This window comes from Canis lupus, chromosome 15, assembly GCF_003254725.2.
Source record: "Canis lupus dingo isolate Sandy chromosome 15, ASM325472v2, whole genome shotgun sequence".
NCBI lineage: Eukaryota > Metazoa > Chordata > Mammalia > Carnivora > Canidae > Canis > Canis lupus.
The window spans coordinates 9488379-9505636 of NC_064257.1; the positions used below are offsets into that span (position 1 = coordinate 9488379).

General features: G+C 33.0%; 1 protein-coding gene across 4 annotated transcripts in view; it reads left to right on the forward strand.

The window, feature by feature from the left end:
- NRDC (nardilysin convertase) overlaps positions 1-17258 on the forward strand; it is a 90614-nt gene that overhangs the window by 57857 nt on the left and 15499 nt on the right. For all 4 annotated transcript variants that reach the window (XM_025420084.3, XM_049094291.1, XM_049094292.1 and 1 more), the window contains 10 exons: positions 1255-1312; positions 2957-3030; positions 4406-4475; positions 6984-7061; positions 8344-8464; positions 8540-8598; positions 8889-8943; positions 14134-14238; positions 15916-16039; positions 16574-16660. In XM_025420084.3, the coding sequence (XP_025275869.1) occupies positions 1255-1312; positions 2957-3030; positions 4406-4475; positions 6984-7061; positions 8344-8464; positions 8540-8598; positions 8889-8943; positions 14134-14238; positions 15916-16039; positions 16574-16660 (831 nt within the window). The remainder of the gene's footprint in view (positions 1-1254; positions 1313-2956; positions 3031-4405; positions 4476-6983; positions 7062-8343; positions 8465-8539; positions 8599-8888; positions 8944-14133; positions 14239-15915; positions 16040-16573; positions 16661-17258) is intronic.

Genomic DNA, 17258 nt, shown 5'->3' on the forward strand with positions numbered 1-17258 from the left:
GTTCAGTATAAAATTTATAGTTTTTAATTACTATTTCCAAGTCTGTCACAAACATATATTTTTCTTCAAATATGTATTATTTCCTTTGCATTCGCTTCGTCTGTGATGACAAATATAAGAGCATATTAATGCTTATGGAAAATTTCTAAAATAAGCCCTAGATATTTGATAAGAGAACCTTGTACAGTTTAAATTCAGTTATTTTTAAACTTTAGCATTTATTTTACCATTTAAGAGTTAAATATCTAGGGGTGCCTGGATGGCTCAGTTAAGTGAAGGACTCTTGATCTCAGCTCAGGTCTCAATCTCAGGGTTGTTAGTTCAAGCCCCACATTGGGCTTTAAAAAAAAAAAAAAAAAATATATATATATATATATATGTATATGTGTGTGTATGTATATATATATACATGTATATATATACACATACCTACTTTTATTATAAATATGTTATTATGTATAATACTTATATATGTAATACAATTAATAAAATAGTGTTTTTAAGTGCATAAAATAAGAGTTAAATATTCTATATAAATGGCATAGAATAAATTCACAGCTTGATTGGTTTATTTGTATCTTGTTGGGACACCTCTTGAAAATTAGTGAAACTTGTGTCTAGTGTAACTAACATATTCAGTGATAGTAATGAGTCAGTGAGGTAAGGGTTAAAGGCTTTCTTTTTGGACTTATATCTGCTTTACTAGAAATTTCAAAAGAATTTTGTTTGAAATAAAAGAATCAAAAGATAGAAATCATATTATATGAAACCTAAGAGGAAGACTTGCAGATTGAAACCTCAGCAAATATAAAATAATGTAAAATAAATGAGTGTAAAAGTACTAATGAGATATGCTGAGAAAGAAGAATCAGTATGGTGTGGGTTAATTGGGAGAAACCTTCCTAGAGGAAATAAGTTTCGGAATGGAGTAGGAGGATGGTTGGTGTATTCTTTTCTCTTGGCCCTCCATACTAGCTTGATGATAAAAACTTCTTTTTTTTTTTAAATGTGTGTGCTTTTTCTAACTTTACTAGCTGAAAATACAAAAGTCATAGCAAAATTATGTGTCTTAAGGTTTTCTAAACTGTTGTTATTTATTTTTTTGTTGTTGTTTTACTGCTTAAGGAGTGGCAAGTGACACCCAAATTACAGTATCCCTGTTTTATACCTAAAGATCAGTGAGAAATTTAATTGCCTTTCTACCTTAAATAACAACATTGCATTTCACTGTCTCCTTCCTGCCCTCCCCACAAGAAACACTGGATACTTTGGAAAAGTGGGTGACTGAAATCTTCTCTCAAATACCAAACAAGTAAGACATTCATTTTCATAAACCACATACTTTTAGAGTTAAAGAGGAATCTTGTATGAGTCCCAGAGGTCTTTTTTTTTTTTTTTTAATGCAGGAGGGGGTTTGTTTTTTAAACAAGTGATTAAATTAAGACCTAAATTGGTTTAGCAAATCACGCAGCTTTTGAGTGGTAAATCTAAGATGAGAACCCAAGTTTCTATAGTTTCTGTAGTTCAATACTTATTAGCTTGTAAACTTATGGTAAACAGTAATTCTGAAGAATTTATGGTTCCTTTTACATTTATTCAGAATTTTTCTCTTACTGTGTAGAGTGTTTGAAACTAGGATATAAAAACAAGTATTATATTGAGAGGCAGAATATATATATATACACACACACACATACACACACACTTGTATCCCCTGCCTCAGAACAAATTGTGTTCTGAAAGTTTGTTTCTTAAGTCAGTTACTTGGGACTTGGAATGCTTTCCCCCTTAAAAGAAATAATCTTTTAGTGATGATTGACTTTCCATATGAACTAAAAAAGTCTATTTCATGTAGTTGAACCAAATTATCTTTTATTAGAAATTGTATATATGGTTCCGGTTTAAAAAGCTGCTGCTTTTTGTCTACCTTTTGCTACATTTGTGTTACAAAGACTAACAAAAAATTAATTCCAAAGCACTTAAAGTTCTTCTTCCTACTTCTAGTAGTTTGTATTTTAATATAATAAATGAAAAAAAGAAATCAGGTTTTTTTCTTGCATCAGGTAAGTTAGATTTTTTTCCAGTTCCTTATTCCAGGACATAACTTATTTTAAATTTATGAAAGAAAAAATATATGTGGAAATGTTAGAATAATTCGTAGTGACAACTGGTTGGTTATTATTAACTTGGCTTTATGTAAATTTCCATTGATAATTAGCAGTACTTTTTGTGTATGGAAAGAAAATGAAAACCATGTCAAAGTGATGGAGTTGTTTTGTTTTCATAAGAAATGAGTATGATTGAAATGTGTTTTACTGTGAAACTGTAGCAGAAAAATCAGAGGTATATTGACTTCTGGGATTCATTAGGTCCTGTCAATCCCTGATAAGCATTTTTAGAAGTTTTCTTAAATAGTATTCACTAATAACTTTGGTTCTTTGATCAGACAGGTTAAAAAGTCTTCTAGGTATTTAATAATAATTCATATTGACTATGTTTTAGAAAAAATAGTGAGCAATATTTCCTCAACCAGATAAGAAGCCTTTAGAAGGAGAGTCCATGTCTTTTAAATACCACAGTGCCAGATACAATGCTTGATACCTAGTAATCATTCCATATATATCTTTGTTGAATTAAATATCTCTAGTATGTTTTCTTTCTGAAATGGCATTATATGGGAGTTGCTGATAGAGGCAGTAAATATTGGGAGGGGAGCCCCCTTCAATTCTGTCTCCTATGAGTTTTAGAGATATTTGAGTTAATGGGACTGAGGTTGAGAATAGGTTAAGCTCAGGATTTGGTGGCTTTGTTGTCATCTACTTGCTTATGCCTAGAATGCTTTTCATCCAAGAGTATGTGGAATAGATTATAAATACCTACCAGTTAGGCATCCCTAAAGATACTGCTTATAAAGGCTTTTGCCAATTAAATTTTAATATATTTGTTTTATTTTCAGTGGGTTACCCAAACCAAACTTTGGCCATTTAACGGATCCATTTGACACACCAGCATTTAACAAACTTTATAGAGGTTCGTGAACCAAAGGTTTAAAACTGTTTGAAATAACTTCAGCGCATTCTATAAAAGTTACTTGAGGCTGCCAATTTTCTTTGAAAATGACAACACAACAAAGTACATCTGGGTTGGAAAAGGAGTAGAAGGACAGAGGAGATCTAATTAGTGACAGACAGCAGGCCAGTACTTAGCAGCGGAGTCTGTTGCCCTGCTGCTACTGGAGTCTGTTTTATGCTTTCTCCCTGTTTTCCCCTTGTTCCCTTTTGGTTTCGGTTTCTTATCTATTTCATTTTATCTGTGCTCCCCTCTTTATTACTTAAAGAGAGAAAAATAAAGGAGGGATAACACTTGGGAAATTATTTCCTTTTACTTCAATTATAAAAACAATTTTTGTTAAATGAAGAAAAATAAAAATGAAGTGTAAAGAAATGAGAAAATCACCCTAAATCTTAGCAGCTAGGGAAGTCATTATGGCAAATTTCCTTTTGAGTTTCTATAGGTATATTTTAATATAGTTGAGATTATAAAGTATATAGATTCTATCTCTCGCTTTTTTCATTTAATACTATATTTGTTTTTTTTTTCATTTAATACTATATTTGTAAGAGTTTTCCAATGAGCCATCATATGGTTATGCTCTAATTTACTTAACAATTTGCCCATAGTGTATAGTGCAGAAATATTCTTAATTCAACTTTTCTCTTTGTTCTTTTTATCATGGCAGATTTTTTCTTTTTCCCGGTTGCCTAGGTATCCCCTCCTCTTCTTCCTTACCCCATGGCCAGTCTCTGTCCTCTTCCCTTTTGATCAGTGACTGTTTTGTGAGACCCTTTATCTGCTGCCGTCTCCGTTCTACCTAAGTTGACTCTTCCAGAGACCACTTATTTTCAGTTGTATTCTTTCTGTCTTTATATTCTCTCTTCATAGAATCCTAGAATAATAGCACTGGGAAGACTCTTAGAATTACTTTAGCCTAACCCTTACCATACCATAAGAAAACATATACAGAAAGATTTAAATGCAATGATTTTCCTCAAGGTCATATAAACACATACAGCAAGATAGAGGTAGGACTAGATTTCTGCCATGGGTCTCCTGACTCCTAGTCCTGTATCCTTTCTTGCAAGAAGGGATCCTTCTTAGGAGCATTTCATATTTTCATAGTTCTCTTATTTATTTCCTTTATGTGTGAAATCAAACTAAAAAGAAATTTATAAAAATTGCGTTATTCAAATTGGAAAATTGGCAACTTGAAATAATAATTTCATTGTATTTAACCTTCCCCTATTTATTGGAGGATTAAATATATTGAATTAAAAATTTCGTGTAGCATAATACAAATTATGGAGAAACACTTATATCTGTTTTTCTGAAAAATGTTTTTGTTTAGTTGTTCCAATCAGAAAAATTCATGCTCTGACCATCACATGGGCACTTCCTCCTCAACAGCAACATTACAGGTAAGAGTTCAGGACAAATTTTTAAAGCATACTGAATGGTTTACATTTGAAGGTTCTTATGTGATAAACTGGGACTTTTAATGGAGTTTTCAAGCCTTGCTATATATTTTAATATCTTCTTAGGTACAAAAAGTAGAGTTTTCTTATGGCTAGTTGCCTTATCTGAGTCTTTGATATTAAGTATCTTTGTGTGAATGTAACTTCTGTAATTATTTTCTGTAGTATTTTGAATACAAAAATATATTAGCTTATGATTTGTCAATAGTGACCATTTAGTTTGGGCTTGTCAAAAGTCAAGGGTAAATAATTTTAAGCCTGGAATATGACTATAGCCTAAATCTCAAGGACCTATGCCTTTGAAGTGGTAATGAGTTAGGGAAGAGTTATACAGATTAGGAAAACATTTTCCCAGCATATTCATACAGTTATCTTATATGAGCAGTATAGCATGGGCCAAGAAGTTCTTTAAAGATAAGGATTGGTCCATGCTGACTTGACTGATTAAAAAAATTTCTGATGAAAAACAAATGTTAATGAACTGATAAAAATTTACCTTATTTTTTAAAAACCATTACCAACAAAACAAAACCATGAGGATAAACACACAAGCAGAAGGAAATGAATGTTGCCTAAGCTCAGTAAAAATTTTTAGTCATCCTATCAGGGTAACAAGAATGATAGACCTCTAGTGAGAAAGCAGAGAACATGTGTATTATCTACTTGCTTTGGTGCAAGGATAAATAGGAAAAAGCAATATACATTGATTGTGTAGTTACAGTAGAGTGTCCCCAAAAGTGTTAAAATTATTATATACATATTTAAAAGTTTATTTTGTTTAACTTTTTATTGTTAAAATAATACGTTTGTAAAATATTAATAGGACAAAGGAGTATTAAGTAAAAAGTAAAGCTGTGCTTTCAATTTTTGTTTCCTGAAAAATAGGCCCAACATTAATAGTTTTTTATATATCCTTCAGATGTTAAAACAGTGACTTTAAAACATATCTTTTTTTATGGAAATGAAATTATATATATTCTTCTTCCTTTTTTGGGGAATGCTTATTTTTCTAATTAACAAAAACTTGTTTATCCTCTGATTACCAGGGAAGTTCATTATAGAAATCCTGAAAATTACTGAAAAGCAGGAAACAGTCATTCATGATTGTGTTTTCCAAAGAATGTTAAAATTTCTGTATGTTTCCATCTAGTTATTTTTTATGGACTATTTATTTGTTTTAATGTGTCCTTCATCATGAATCATTTGAAATCTCTAATTATGGGAATTAGCCTTTTTGGGGAACCTTTTTATTCCCCCACAAAGAAGCAAATGTTTATCCCTACAGAGTAACCAAATACAAAACAATTAGTTTTTTTTTTTTTCAAAACAATTAGTTTTGTTCAGATGCAGATGTTATGTAATCTTCAGCATTCATTCTTTAACTAATTTACTTCTTCTACCTCAGTTTTAAGATAAATATAATTCAAATTCAATATTTTGAAACAATGTTGTGTGGGCCTTGGGGATTGCTTAATGTAGTTGAGATCATAATGCTGTATCTTGAACTTTTAAGAGTTTATTGAATTCTGTAAACTAATTTTAATATTAAATAATGCTTAGATTTCCTAACTTTATCTTTCTACATATTTTTGTTTTGATAGGAATACATTTCTGAATTTATAGTAGATAAATTTTCCAGTGGGAAAATACAATTTAAATAATATATATGCAACTACTCAAACTCTTAAAGTGTGTTATTATATAATGCAGCATTTTTCACCTGTTACAGTTATATTACATTGTCATGAAAACTCCATGAGTAAGTAGTTGGGCAAGTGAAGAGAAAAAGAAAAATACAATGAGGTTAAGTCTGTTGCTCAAGATCATGCATTTACTTAAAGAAAAACTAGGGCAGCCCTGGTGGCGCAGTGGTTTGGCGCCGCCTGTAGCCCAGGGTGTGATCCTGGAGACCCTGGATCGAGTCCCACATCGGGCTCTCTCTGTATGATGCCTGCTTCTCCTCTGCCTCTCTCTCTCTGTCTCTATGAATAAATAAATGAAATCTTTAAAAAAAAAAAATAAAGAAAAACTAAAACTATAAGCTAGATTTCCTGACCCATAAAGCAACACATTTCATTTTACTACAGAGCCTGATGCAATACTGAAAGCTTTTCCAGACACTGAGGTATCATTCTCTGTATTAGGTTCTAAAATGATGAAGAATCTATATTATTTCCATTTTGGGTGAAACAAAAATGAAAGATTTTTACCATAAAAAGAATCATTTGGAATGATTATACTCATTCAGTGATTTCAGATAAAGAAGTTAAATTGTACCATGTTTTCTGTCTTTACTTGCTATTATCAAATTAATAATAATTTCATGTTTATATAACATTTATAATAAGTTTGTAATCATATTCATAAATATCATAACTTTTGAAGTAAGAATTCCTGTTCTACCTTAATTATTTTTATTTTCGACCGTAAAAAAAATTTTTTTTTTTAAAGGGTGAAGCCACTTCATTATATCTCTTGGCTGGTTGGTCATGAAGGCAAAGGCAGCATTCTTTCTTACCTTAGAAAAAAGCAAGTATTTAATTAATAAGTAATTTCAGTGTATCAATCTCTGAAAAATAATAGACAGCATTCTATAACCTGTTGTTTTATCTGCCAAACGCCTAGAATCAAATCTAATGTTTAATTATAGTCACTTTATCACCAAAATTAATTAGTCTTATTGTATATGTGCATTTCCTTAAAAGCCACCTTTTAGCACCTATTGGAAGTTGTTGTACACAAAATTTTAAAAATCATAAGTAAATGGATTCCAGAATTATGTGAAAGGTTAGCTGTAATCAAGAATTTAGATTGGAATAGTAAAGAAGTCAATTAGACTTTCCCAACCCAGAAGGTGGACTTTAATGAAAACTACTTTGGGCAGAGAAATCATAACAAATAGTGGGACTGTAGATGTCATATGCGGCTGTGTTAGCAGAATGTCTTCTAATGCATTTTAGCACTTGGTTTAGTTGCCTAGTCAAATCATAGAAAGATAGCTTTATATCAGGACCAGTAGTTAAAGAACTTCCTTGTTTGAATTTTCTATACACTAATTCAAGAATGGAAAGGAAGATGAGAAATTTAAATACTTTAAAGCACCAATAGGACTACAACACTCAAAGCTAAAAGACCAGGGTTATTACAAAAGAATAAACAAATGGTATTAGTTACATATATGCCTTACATAATTGTAATACACTTAGATGTGTACACTCTTTATACCTTACTGGACTTTATTATAATTTCACATTCTTCACTTTGCCTTCCTCCCTTATTTTTAGGTTTTCGGGATTATTCTAGTCAGGAAAAGATAGCCTCATTGCTTTTTTCTTAGACAGTCTATAGAGGTTAGCTGTTCATCTCAAAGAGCTCATTCGACATCCTAAGTAGGGATACATGTGAAGTATTGTAAGCTGCTTCTGGGAGGGAGGTTCAAGAGGGATGAATGAAATGCCTCCCAGCAACCATAATTTTAATATTTTGTGCTGTTCTCTTCAACAGAAATTACTGTCTTCATAAAATTATTAATGCTTTACTGTGTTGTAATAATTAAACATACAAATTAATGTTTCCATTAAACATATAAATATTGTTGTTATTTCCTTCTGGTGATTCTTGCATGCACTGCAATTATTTGGGAGGCCTTGTACTTTAAAAATTTGTACTTCTAAACTTACTTTTGGAAAGCATGTTTGCCCCTGCACTTCCCAAATTTTACATAGAAAGGCTATCTATTTTGTTAATTTGAAGTATTTGTAGACTGTTAATCTCAAGATGTTGATTGGATTCATTTTTGTCCTAACAATAGATGCTGGGCTCTTGCGCTATTTGGTGGAAATGGTGAGACAGGATTTGAGCAAAATTCTACTTACTCAGTATTCAGCATTTCAATTACATTGACTGATGAGGGTTATGAGCATTTCTATGAGGTAAATAATTAAAATGGAGTTTCAAAATACAGATATTATCTTATGCAAAAGCATAATCAGGTGTTTTGTTTTCAGGTTGCTCATACTGTCTTCCAGTATTTGAAAATGCTGCAGAAGCTAGGCCCAGAAAAAAGGTAATATGTACATATTAGAATTAGGGTAGGAATCAATCCTAGTATGTTTTAGCCTTTAGGCTGCCAAAAAAGACATGCTTTAGTCCTACCATGATGGTTTTCCAGGCATTTCCTGCTTAAAGTGCCTTCACTGGCTCCATATCCTGATTGTTCTACATGTGAATACTGCATAGGAGATGTGAAACATTAGGGTTTACACTTATGTGGCCATTCTGTTTCTTTTCTTCCTGCTGAGGATTCTAATAACAAATTTAAATATATTTTTTACTTATAATTTTCTTCTTTCACAGAATTTTTGAAGAGATTCAGAAAATTGAGGATAATGAATTTCATTACCAAGAACAGGTACTGGAAGTCAAATTCTTTTTGAATGTTATCTGTGACCAAGTTGAAACTGGTGTGGACATTATTCCTCTTTTTGGAAGTGTCACTGGAGTTTTAATTCTGCCACTCTCTGTCATGTGAGTCCCAAGATGGCCTTGAGGTTATCTGAAAATTAACTCTTGTGTTTTTAAGTATGTGTGTGGGGTAACAGTGAGAGGATTAGGCAGACTGACACGGATCAGTCATTTTACCTATGTAGTCATCCATCTGTCCTTTTGATGAACATTCATGGAGAACTTGCTATGGTACTTGATATTGGGGAATTGTAATGTTATAAAGACATCTTGCAGGCTAATTTCTGTAGTGATTACTACATGAAGTATTAGAAATGGTGGGCTTCAGGATTTCAGGGTGAGGAGAGCGGTTGCCTTGATCAGAATAGAATCAGGGAAGGCTCCGTGGGTGTGGTAGATTTGAATTGAGTACAGCATAGAAAAATGAATAAGGTTGGGATACATTGTAAGCAATGGGAAAAATGTAAGTAAGGAACTTTGGGTAATCGTGGAAAAGTAAATGGTCCTATGTGTCTTTGAAAGGAAGGTATTATATAAGGCTGAAATGTAAGGAGTTTGAAGCAGGGTTTCTTTAAAACCCTTTCTGCTTCTTGGATCCCTTTGGAAATCTTTTGAATCCTGTGGACCCCTCCTCAGAATAGTATTTCATTCCTTCAACTTTTTAACCTCTCAGGAAAATTGTCTTAATGGTACAGTAATCAGTGTTTATCTCTCACCTAGATTCACCAGTTAATAGTTTTCCATATTTTCTTTCCTCTCTTTCCTTATATATGTATGTGCATGTATGTATCTTTTTCCTAAAACATTTGAGATTTAATTACAGACATGATACTTGTCACACTCAAGAAATTACATTGAAACAATATTGTTAAATATTATACAAACCAGGGCGCCTGGTTCAGTCAGTTAAGCTTCCAATTCTTGATCTCGGCTCAGATCTTGATTTCATAGTCATTAGTTCAAGCCCTGCCATGGGCTCCACGCTGGGTGTGGAGCCTACTTAAAAAAATAAATAAATAAAAAAATAAAAAATTTATATATATATATATATATATATATATATATTACACAATTCATAAAATAGTGTTTCTGAGTGCATGAAATAAAATACAGCAGTTTATGAAGGAATATTGCAATAAAGTACTCAAAATAGTAAAAAAAATAGTACTATGTCTCTTCAATAACATATTAACAAGGGCTAGCAGTAGGTCTAACAATTATTTTGGTTTAAAGTAACGGTGAGTGTGAGATATCTGCAACAACTATATTGTGATTCTTTTTTATTTTTAAATTTTTTTAAAAGATTTTATTTATTTATTCATGAAAGACACAGAGCACGAGAGAAAGAGGCAGAGACACAGGCAGAGGAAGAAGCAGGCTCCATGCAGGGAGCCAGACGTGTGGGACTCGATTCTGGGTCTCCAGGATCACAACTTGGGCTGAAGGCGGCACTAAACCGCTGAGCCACCCGGGCTGCCCCTCTGATTCTTTTTTAAAAAGATTTTATTTATTTACTTGAGAGGAAGCATGAGTCCAATGGGAAGGGAGGGACAGAGGGAGAGGGTGAAACAGACTCCCCATTGAGCTTGTTGCAGGGCTCCATCCCAGGACCCTGAGTTCATGACCTGAGCTTAAAGGCAGATGCTTAATCAACTGAGCCACCCATACACAACATCCCATTCTTTCCCTGCCGTAGTTCTGACCCATTTGTTGTGATTTTTTTATTGGTTAGTCATAGATGCTGATAATCAAGTGTGGTTTGTGCCTATATTCATAATAGAATGAAAATGCTCATTTAGAGATCAGTGAAAATAAATACGTAATTTCTTCCCAACCAAATCCATGCACATTCGAATTTGTCCACTGATGTATCTTGTGGGAAAGGTCTGTGGTGCCTGATTTAGAACTGCTTCATAGCTCCTAATTAAGAACTATGATATAAAGCCCCTGATTTAGAACTCCTTTGTAGAGCATCTTGAAGCTGCCTTTTTGGATCATCATCAGAGATGACTTCCTGAATATCTATTCTAAATAGAGAAGATTTAGGTACATGAGGACAAGGTCACAAAAACTGTAAACTTCCAGTTGCTGTTGATTCCTATATAATCTGCACTATATACTTGAATCATTGAAATAGAAATAAAAATCTTATTCTATGAAATCAGGCTGCTTTGACACATCTATTAGTCTGTTAGAGGGCCCTAATGACACTCTTCCCTATAAGTGGACTGATAGGTGTAGAACTCCACGAGTCCTGTCATCTGCCTTGCCAGGAGTGATTTTGTCCAGTGTCTTTATCAGTTGTGGTGACAAGTGGGTCAGGACTATGGCAGGGAAGGAATGGGATCGAGAATTGTGGACTACAATGTAAATGATTCCCAGATTCCTTTTTTGGGGATCAGCTTTTTAGCATTGGTTGAGTGAGTGACATTTTTGTTCTATCCCTCCATTTTCCTATTAGCAAGTCATTTCAAGATAATCTTTTTATGGACATCTCCCCATTTTTGTAGCTAATCATTTTTTTACCATTAGCAATATTCATGAATACTTGTCTTGATTTTTAAAACACGAATCCAATATATATTAGATTAGAACTTAATTGCAAAGTGAGAACTAATCAGAAAGGTCTATATCTCTATGTGAACTTCTAAATAAACTCAAGTAGCTTAGCTTATACTGACTTTTATAAATTTCTGTTTTGTTTTTTTTTTAACAAAGTTGGAATATCTCCTTTTTATACTTTTTCTGGTCTTCATCAATAAAGGCAAATAGGATTGCCCTTTTCAAATTATTCAAACCAGTCTTACTTAATTAAATTTTTAAAAATTCTTTCCCATAGAAACTTGAACTCAGTATGTTTTATATATCAACAATATGAACTAGAAGAAAGGTGTTTAAGTGCTTTTCTATAGGCAGAAAAATAATGTAATAGTAGGCAGGTAGAGTTTGTAATAGATAAAAAAAAAAACTAGAGGATAAACAGTAAAAAGTGCTGGAGAAGAAATAGAGGAATTAGAACCCTCATGCATTACTGGTGGGAATGTAAAGTGGTGTAGTTGCTTTGGAAAACAGTTTGGCAGTTCCTTAAAAAGTTAAACAGAATTACCCTATGAGCTGTACTATAAGTTCTCCTGGGTATACACCCATGAGCATTGAAAACTGTCCATACGAATACTTCTACACAAGTATTTCTATAGCAGTAATCAGTATAGCCCCAAAGTGGAAACACCCAAATGTCAACAAATGAATGGTTAAACAAAATGTAGCATATGCATACTGTGGAATAGTAGTCAGCCACAAAAAAGAATGAAGCACTGATTCGTGCTACAACATGGATGAACCTTGAAAACATACTAAGTGAAAGAAGTCAGTCACCACAGGTTACCTGTTATATAATTCTATTTATTTGAAATTTCCAGAGTGAAATTTCTCTAGATACAGCACAGATTGTTGGTTGCCAGCAGCTAGGGGGAGTGGGTCTCAGGGAGTGACTGCTTGGGGTTTCCTTTTGGGGTAATGAAAATACTTGCCGACTAAATGGTGGTGATGATTGTACAACTTTATGAATATCCTAATAACCACTAAATTGTATATTTTATTTCATTTTTAATTGTGTACATTAAAAGTGTGAGTTTCATTGTATGCGGATTACATCTTTAAAAAATGAAAGGTTAGAATTTAAGTGTTTTTCTTAGTACTGGCTCCATTGCTTTGGCACTGGAGGTCTGCTTTTAGCCAGGGTCTTTAATGTTTTCCCATAGGAAATATTTTGAATCATTCATTTTGTTGCATACTGACAAGAGCAGTTAATTTATAAGTAAGTGGCTGGTGAAAATACTTAAAAAAAAAAAAAGAAAAAAAAAGAAAACAGCAAGAAGGTATCACTTTAAATAATACTAGCATCTGACTGACAATGATCAATTTGATGATTCAGGAGTGTTTCCTGAAGTGGAAAGTGGAACCAAAAAAAGCTAACAATCAATCTTTATTTTTTCCTACTCTATTTTTATGTGATAATGTAGTATATAACTTAGACTTATGGTCACTAGCTTGATGCATGCATGTCTCATTTCTTCTCCATGAATGCAGTAACCTTCATCTCTCTTCTGTCTTCCATTAGATGAGAGAACAACCCTTACAGCCTAGTAAAGAACTGTATAGTGTAGTATTTTGGAAAGGAGTGTTTGCTGCTATGTTAGGAGTCCTGAATTCTAGTGTCTACTCTTCCTGTCATTACTGTGTGATTTTGGACAAGTCACCTGATCAATCTGAGTGTAGTTTCTTCTAAAATGTGGGAATAGAACCACTTGGTATCTGAAGAACTTGTCAGTTTTAAGATTCTGAACGTCTGGGTGATCAATAAGTACTTAAATTGATTGCTTTCCTCTGAAAAACTATTTCCATTTCATAGGTTAGAGAACCTGTGGTCACTCTTTCAGTTTTAAATGGAGGTTAATATACTGATTAATAGAATTTCTTATATCAAGACTTTTATCTAATGACACATTTTGATTTCTACATTGATTTGATTCATGTTTGCAGATAGTTTTATTACTCTTTCAGTTTTAAATGGAGGTTAATATACTGATTAATAGAATTTCTTATATCAAGACTTTTATCTAATGACACATTTTGATTTCTACATTGATTTGATTCATGTTTGCAGATAGTTTTAGATGATAGTGCTATAGTGATAAAATGATGAAGACCCTGTCTTTAGGGACATCAGTCATATGGGGCACTTGACATATAAACAAGCATTTCCAGCTCAGGGTTGTAATTGATCTCATGAAGAGGCTCTGACATTACTAGAGCCTAGTGTGTTGTAGGGCTCAGGATGGGGATTAGAGGAGTGTCAGGTTAAATTGCGTAAGGTGGTAAATTTTCTCTGGCTAAATTTTCTTAGAATTCTGAACATCAAATCCCGCCCCCCCCACCCCCTTTTTAAAGAAGTAATCTCTACACCCAACATGGGGCTCAAGTAAGCATCATATTTTTAAGCTAAAATTACATATGTTCATATATTTCTGTTCAGAAGTTTTTGGTTTCACTGTTTAAAAAAAGGAAAATTATTTCCATTTTGTAGTAAATTAAGAATAATGGAAGTTTCTGGCATGAAATAATTCTCTCTTTACAGACAGATCCAGTTGAGTATGTGGAAAATATGTGTGAAAACATGCAGCTGTATCCACTACAGGACTTTCTCACTGGAGATCAGCTTCTCTTTGAATACAAGCCAGAAGTAAGGAGGTTTCATTTCTAAGAGTTACTTTTAGACAAAGAGAAGGGGGAGACAATACAGAGATCTACTTAATAACTGTGGGAATATAGAAAACTTGGATAAATTTGTCAAATTTTTTGCTTAAATGGAAGAAATAGTTTTGTGGGTAGTTTTTCATGATTGCTGTATATGATCATGTTTAAATATGAGGAGAAAAATCAAGTCCTTTTCTTAGGTACTGTTATTCTATTTTTCAAGTGTTACAACATCTAAAAAAGTGATTTTTAAGAATTATGTGCTTTAGTTGCTATGCTTATTTAGAGAGTTGTTTTGTTTACCTTTTAGTTCAGTTAGAGACTCTGGGCAATTACATTTTAACCATTTTGAAAATGTTTATGAGAAATGTAAGATGTCATGAATTTGAAACATGTGATTTATAGACAGTATTACATACAAATAAATCCTTTCCTACATACAAATAAAGGACTTTCCTCCTTTCCTTGTTGGGAGTAAGTCATTTTGCTCCATAACTGAGTAGCAGTTCTCAGTTGGGTGATTTTGCCCCCCAGGGGATATTTGTCAGTGTCTGGAGACATTTCACTTGTCACAACTGGGGGATGCTCTTGGCATCTAGTAGGTTAGAAGCCAGAAGTGTCAGCTAAACATCCGACAGTGCAAAAGACCGCACCCCACAATAAAGTGTTATTTGGCCCAAGATGTTAATAATGCTGAGGTTGAGAAACCTTGATACAGGGTATTCCAAAATCTTAAAGGTAGGGAAAGGTAAAGGAGGAAGCAGTAATCACACGTTCTTGTTATCTCCTAGGAAGATTGTGCCTAGGGGTCCAAGTATTTTTTCCAAACTTCATTTGTTGTTTTTTTCTCAAAGGAATAATGGTGTTTAAATTGGTAGGTTGGGTTTCAAAACTTAACCACAAAGTCTTCTGTTTATTCTTATCATACCTGAAGGATTATTGAAGGAGGCCCTGCAATGGGATCAATTTATTGATTCTTGGGGATGAATTAATCTAATACCTAGTGGTTAAGAGTATAGTCTTTGGAATCAATCATGTACAAACTTCTTTAGAACTCTGGGTTTGCCACTTCTAGCTGTGTTGTTCTGTACATATTATGTAATCTGTAATCTGAGCAAATTACTTAACTTTTAACAGGAACCTGAGTATTATTTTTTATAAAATGGGTATATTTTACAGTTGCTTTTAAGATGATATGAAATAATATATGTTAAACACTACCTGGCAGATAGTACTATAAATGAGAGCTATTTTTACTGCGAGTACTGTTATTATGTAGGTTTTGAGATGAACACAGTTTATAGCATTATCAAGAAACAACTAATAGACTAATGAAGTTTTAGGAGTTAGGGTGTTCATGACTATAGATAAAGAGTTTCATGAGTATCAAGATAATAAGATCTTGGGGATGCCTAACAATGTGGCTTGCTTTTTTGTGTGTGTGTGATTTTATTTTTTATTTTTTTGAAATCTAAATTCAGTTAATGAACATTTATAATGTATTATTAGTTTCAGAGGTAGAGGTCCGTGATTCATCAATCTTAATATAATACCCAGTGCTCATTTACATCATGTGCCCTCCGTAATGTCCTTTGCCTTTTTAAGAGAGCTATCTTAGGTTAAGGTTGTTATTGTGTGTGTGTTTCCCCACTTCCCCACTTAGGTCATTGCTGAAGCTCTTAATCAGCTAGTTCCGCAAAAAGCAAATCTTGTTCTGCTGTCTGGTGCTAATGAGGGAAAATGTGACCTCAAGGAGAAATGGTTTGGGACTCAGTATAGTATGGAAGGTAAAATATTTTAATGATTGTTCTACATTTAGGTTTATCTGACTCATCTGAGAAGAATTTTTATTCCTTAATGATTTGTCTAATGTCCTATGGGAAAATATAATATAAACTTTTTTTAGAAATGAAAATTATTTATACTGCTTTGCAGAAAATTACTTTCTCCTATGTTTGTTATAGCTAGTGAAAAACTCCTATGTTCTGGATAGTTTGCAGAAGAGTTTTGACTATGTTTTAGAAAAGTACTTCTAAAACTTCAGTATACATATATATTACATAGAGATCTTATTAAAATACAAATCGGTATTCACTAGCTCTGGGGTAGGGCCTGAAGTTCTGCATTTTTAATAAGCTCCCAGGTGATACAATGCTACCAACCATACTTTTGAGTAGTAAATGGCTAGAATGCCAGGATAAATTATAGTTTTCCTGAGAAAGAAGAATCGATTTGTGAAGGCTTATTGTTAACTGGTTTGTTATTAAGAGAATGCTCAACATTGCATTGTTTGTTGGATCAGTTTTTTTTCATCTCTACAGATGTTGAAAACTCTTGGGCTGAACTATGGAAGACTAATTTCGAATTAAATCCGGATCTTCATCTTCCAGCTGAAAATAAATACATAGGTCAGTGAAATAGCAATCATTATATATAATCCATTTATATATTAATAAAGGAAATAGCATCTGTATAGTACATTTACAGAGTATCATTTGAATTCCTATTTGAGCTTCCCAGTAATACTCTGGAGTAGGCATTACTGTTTTCTTACTTTTTTGAATGAGAAAACCTGAGGTTTAAAAAGGTAAAGCAACTTGTCATAGATTAGTCAGTTGGTAAATGGAAAAAAAACAGATCTACTTAAATGTAGATCTTGGGACTCTGAAACTTTTTCTTTTTTCTGTGTATATAGCTGATCTTCCATATCAGTCTCTGTAGGGCTAGCCATTATTTTGGCTGGTTGTTCTAGTGCTTTTTAAACTACAAGGTTTGTGAAATCAGTGTAATGGGTTATGAGAGCATTAAAAAAAAAGCAGTTAGGATGGAAAATAGCAAAATGTTTTATTGCTTTATAAGAAAGAGTATTTCAAGAACTGTGTTTTTTTAGATTTTATTTATTTATTTGAGAGACAGATACAGCAACAGAGAGATAGAAAGAGCCTGATTGGGAGGAGAGGGAGAAGCATGCTTCCCACTGAGCAGGGAGCCAGACTAGGGGCTCCA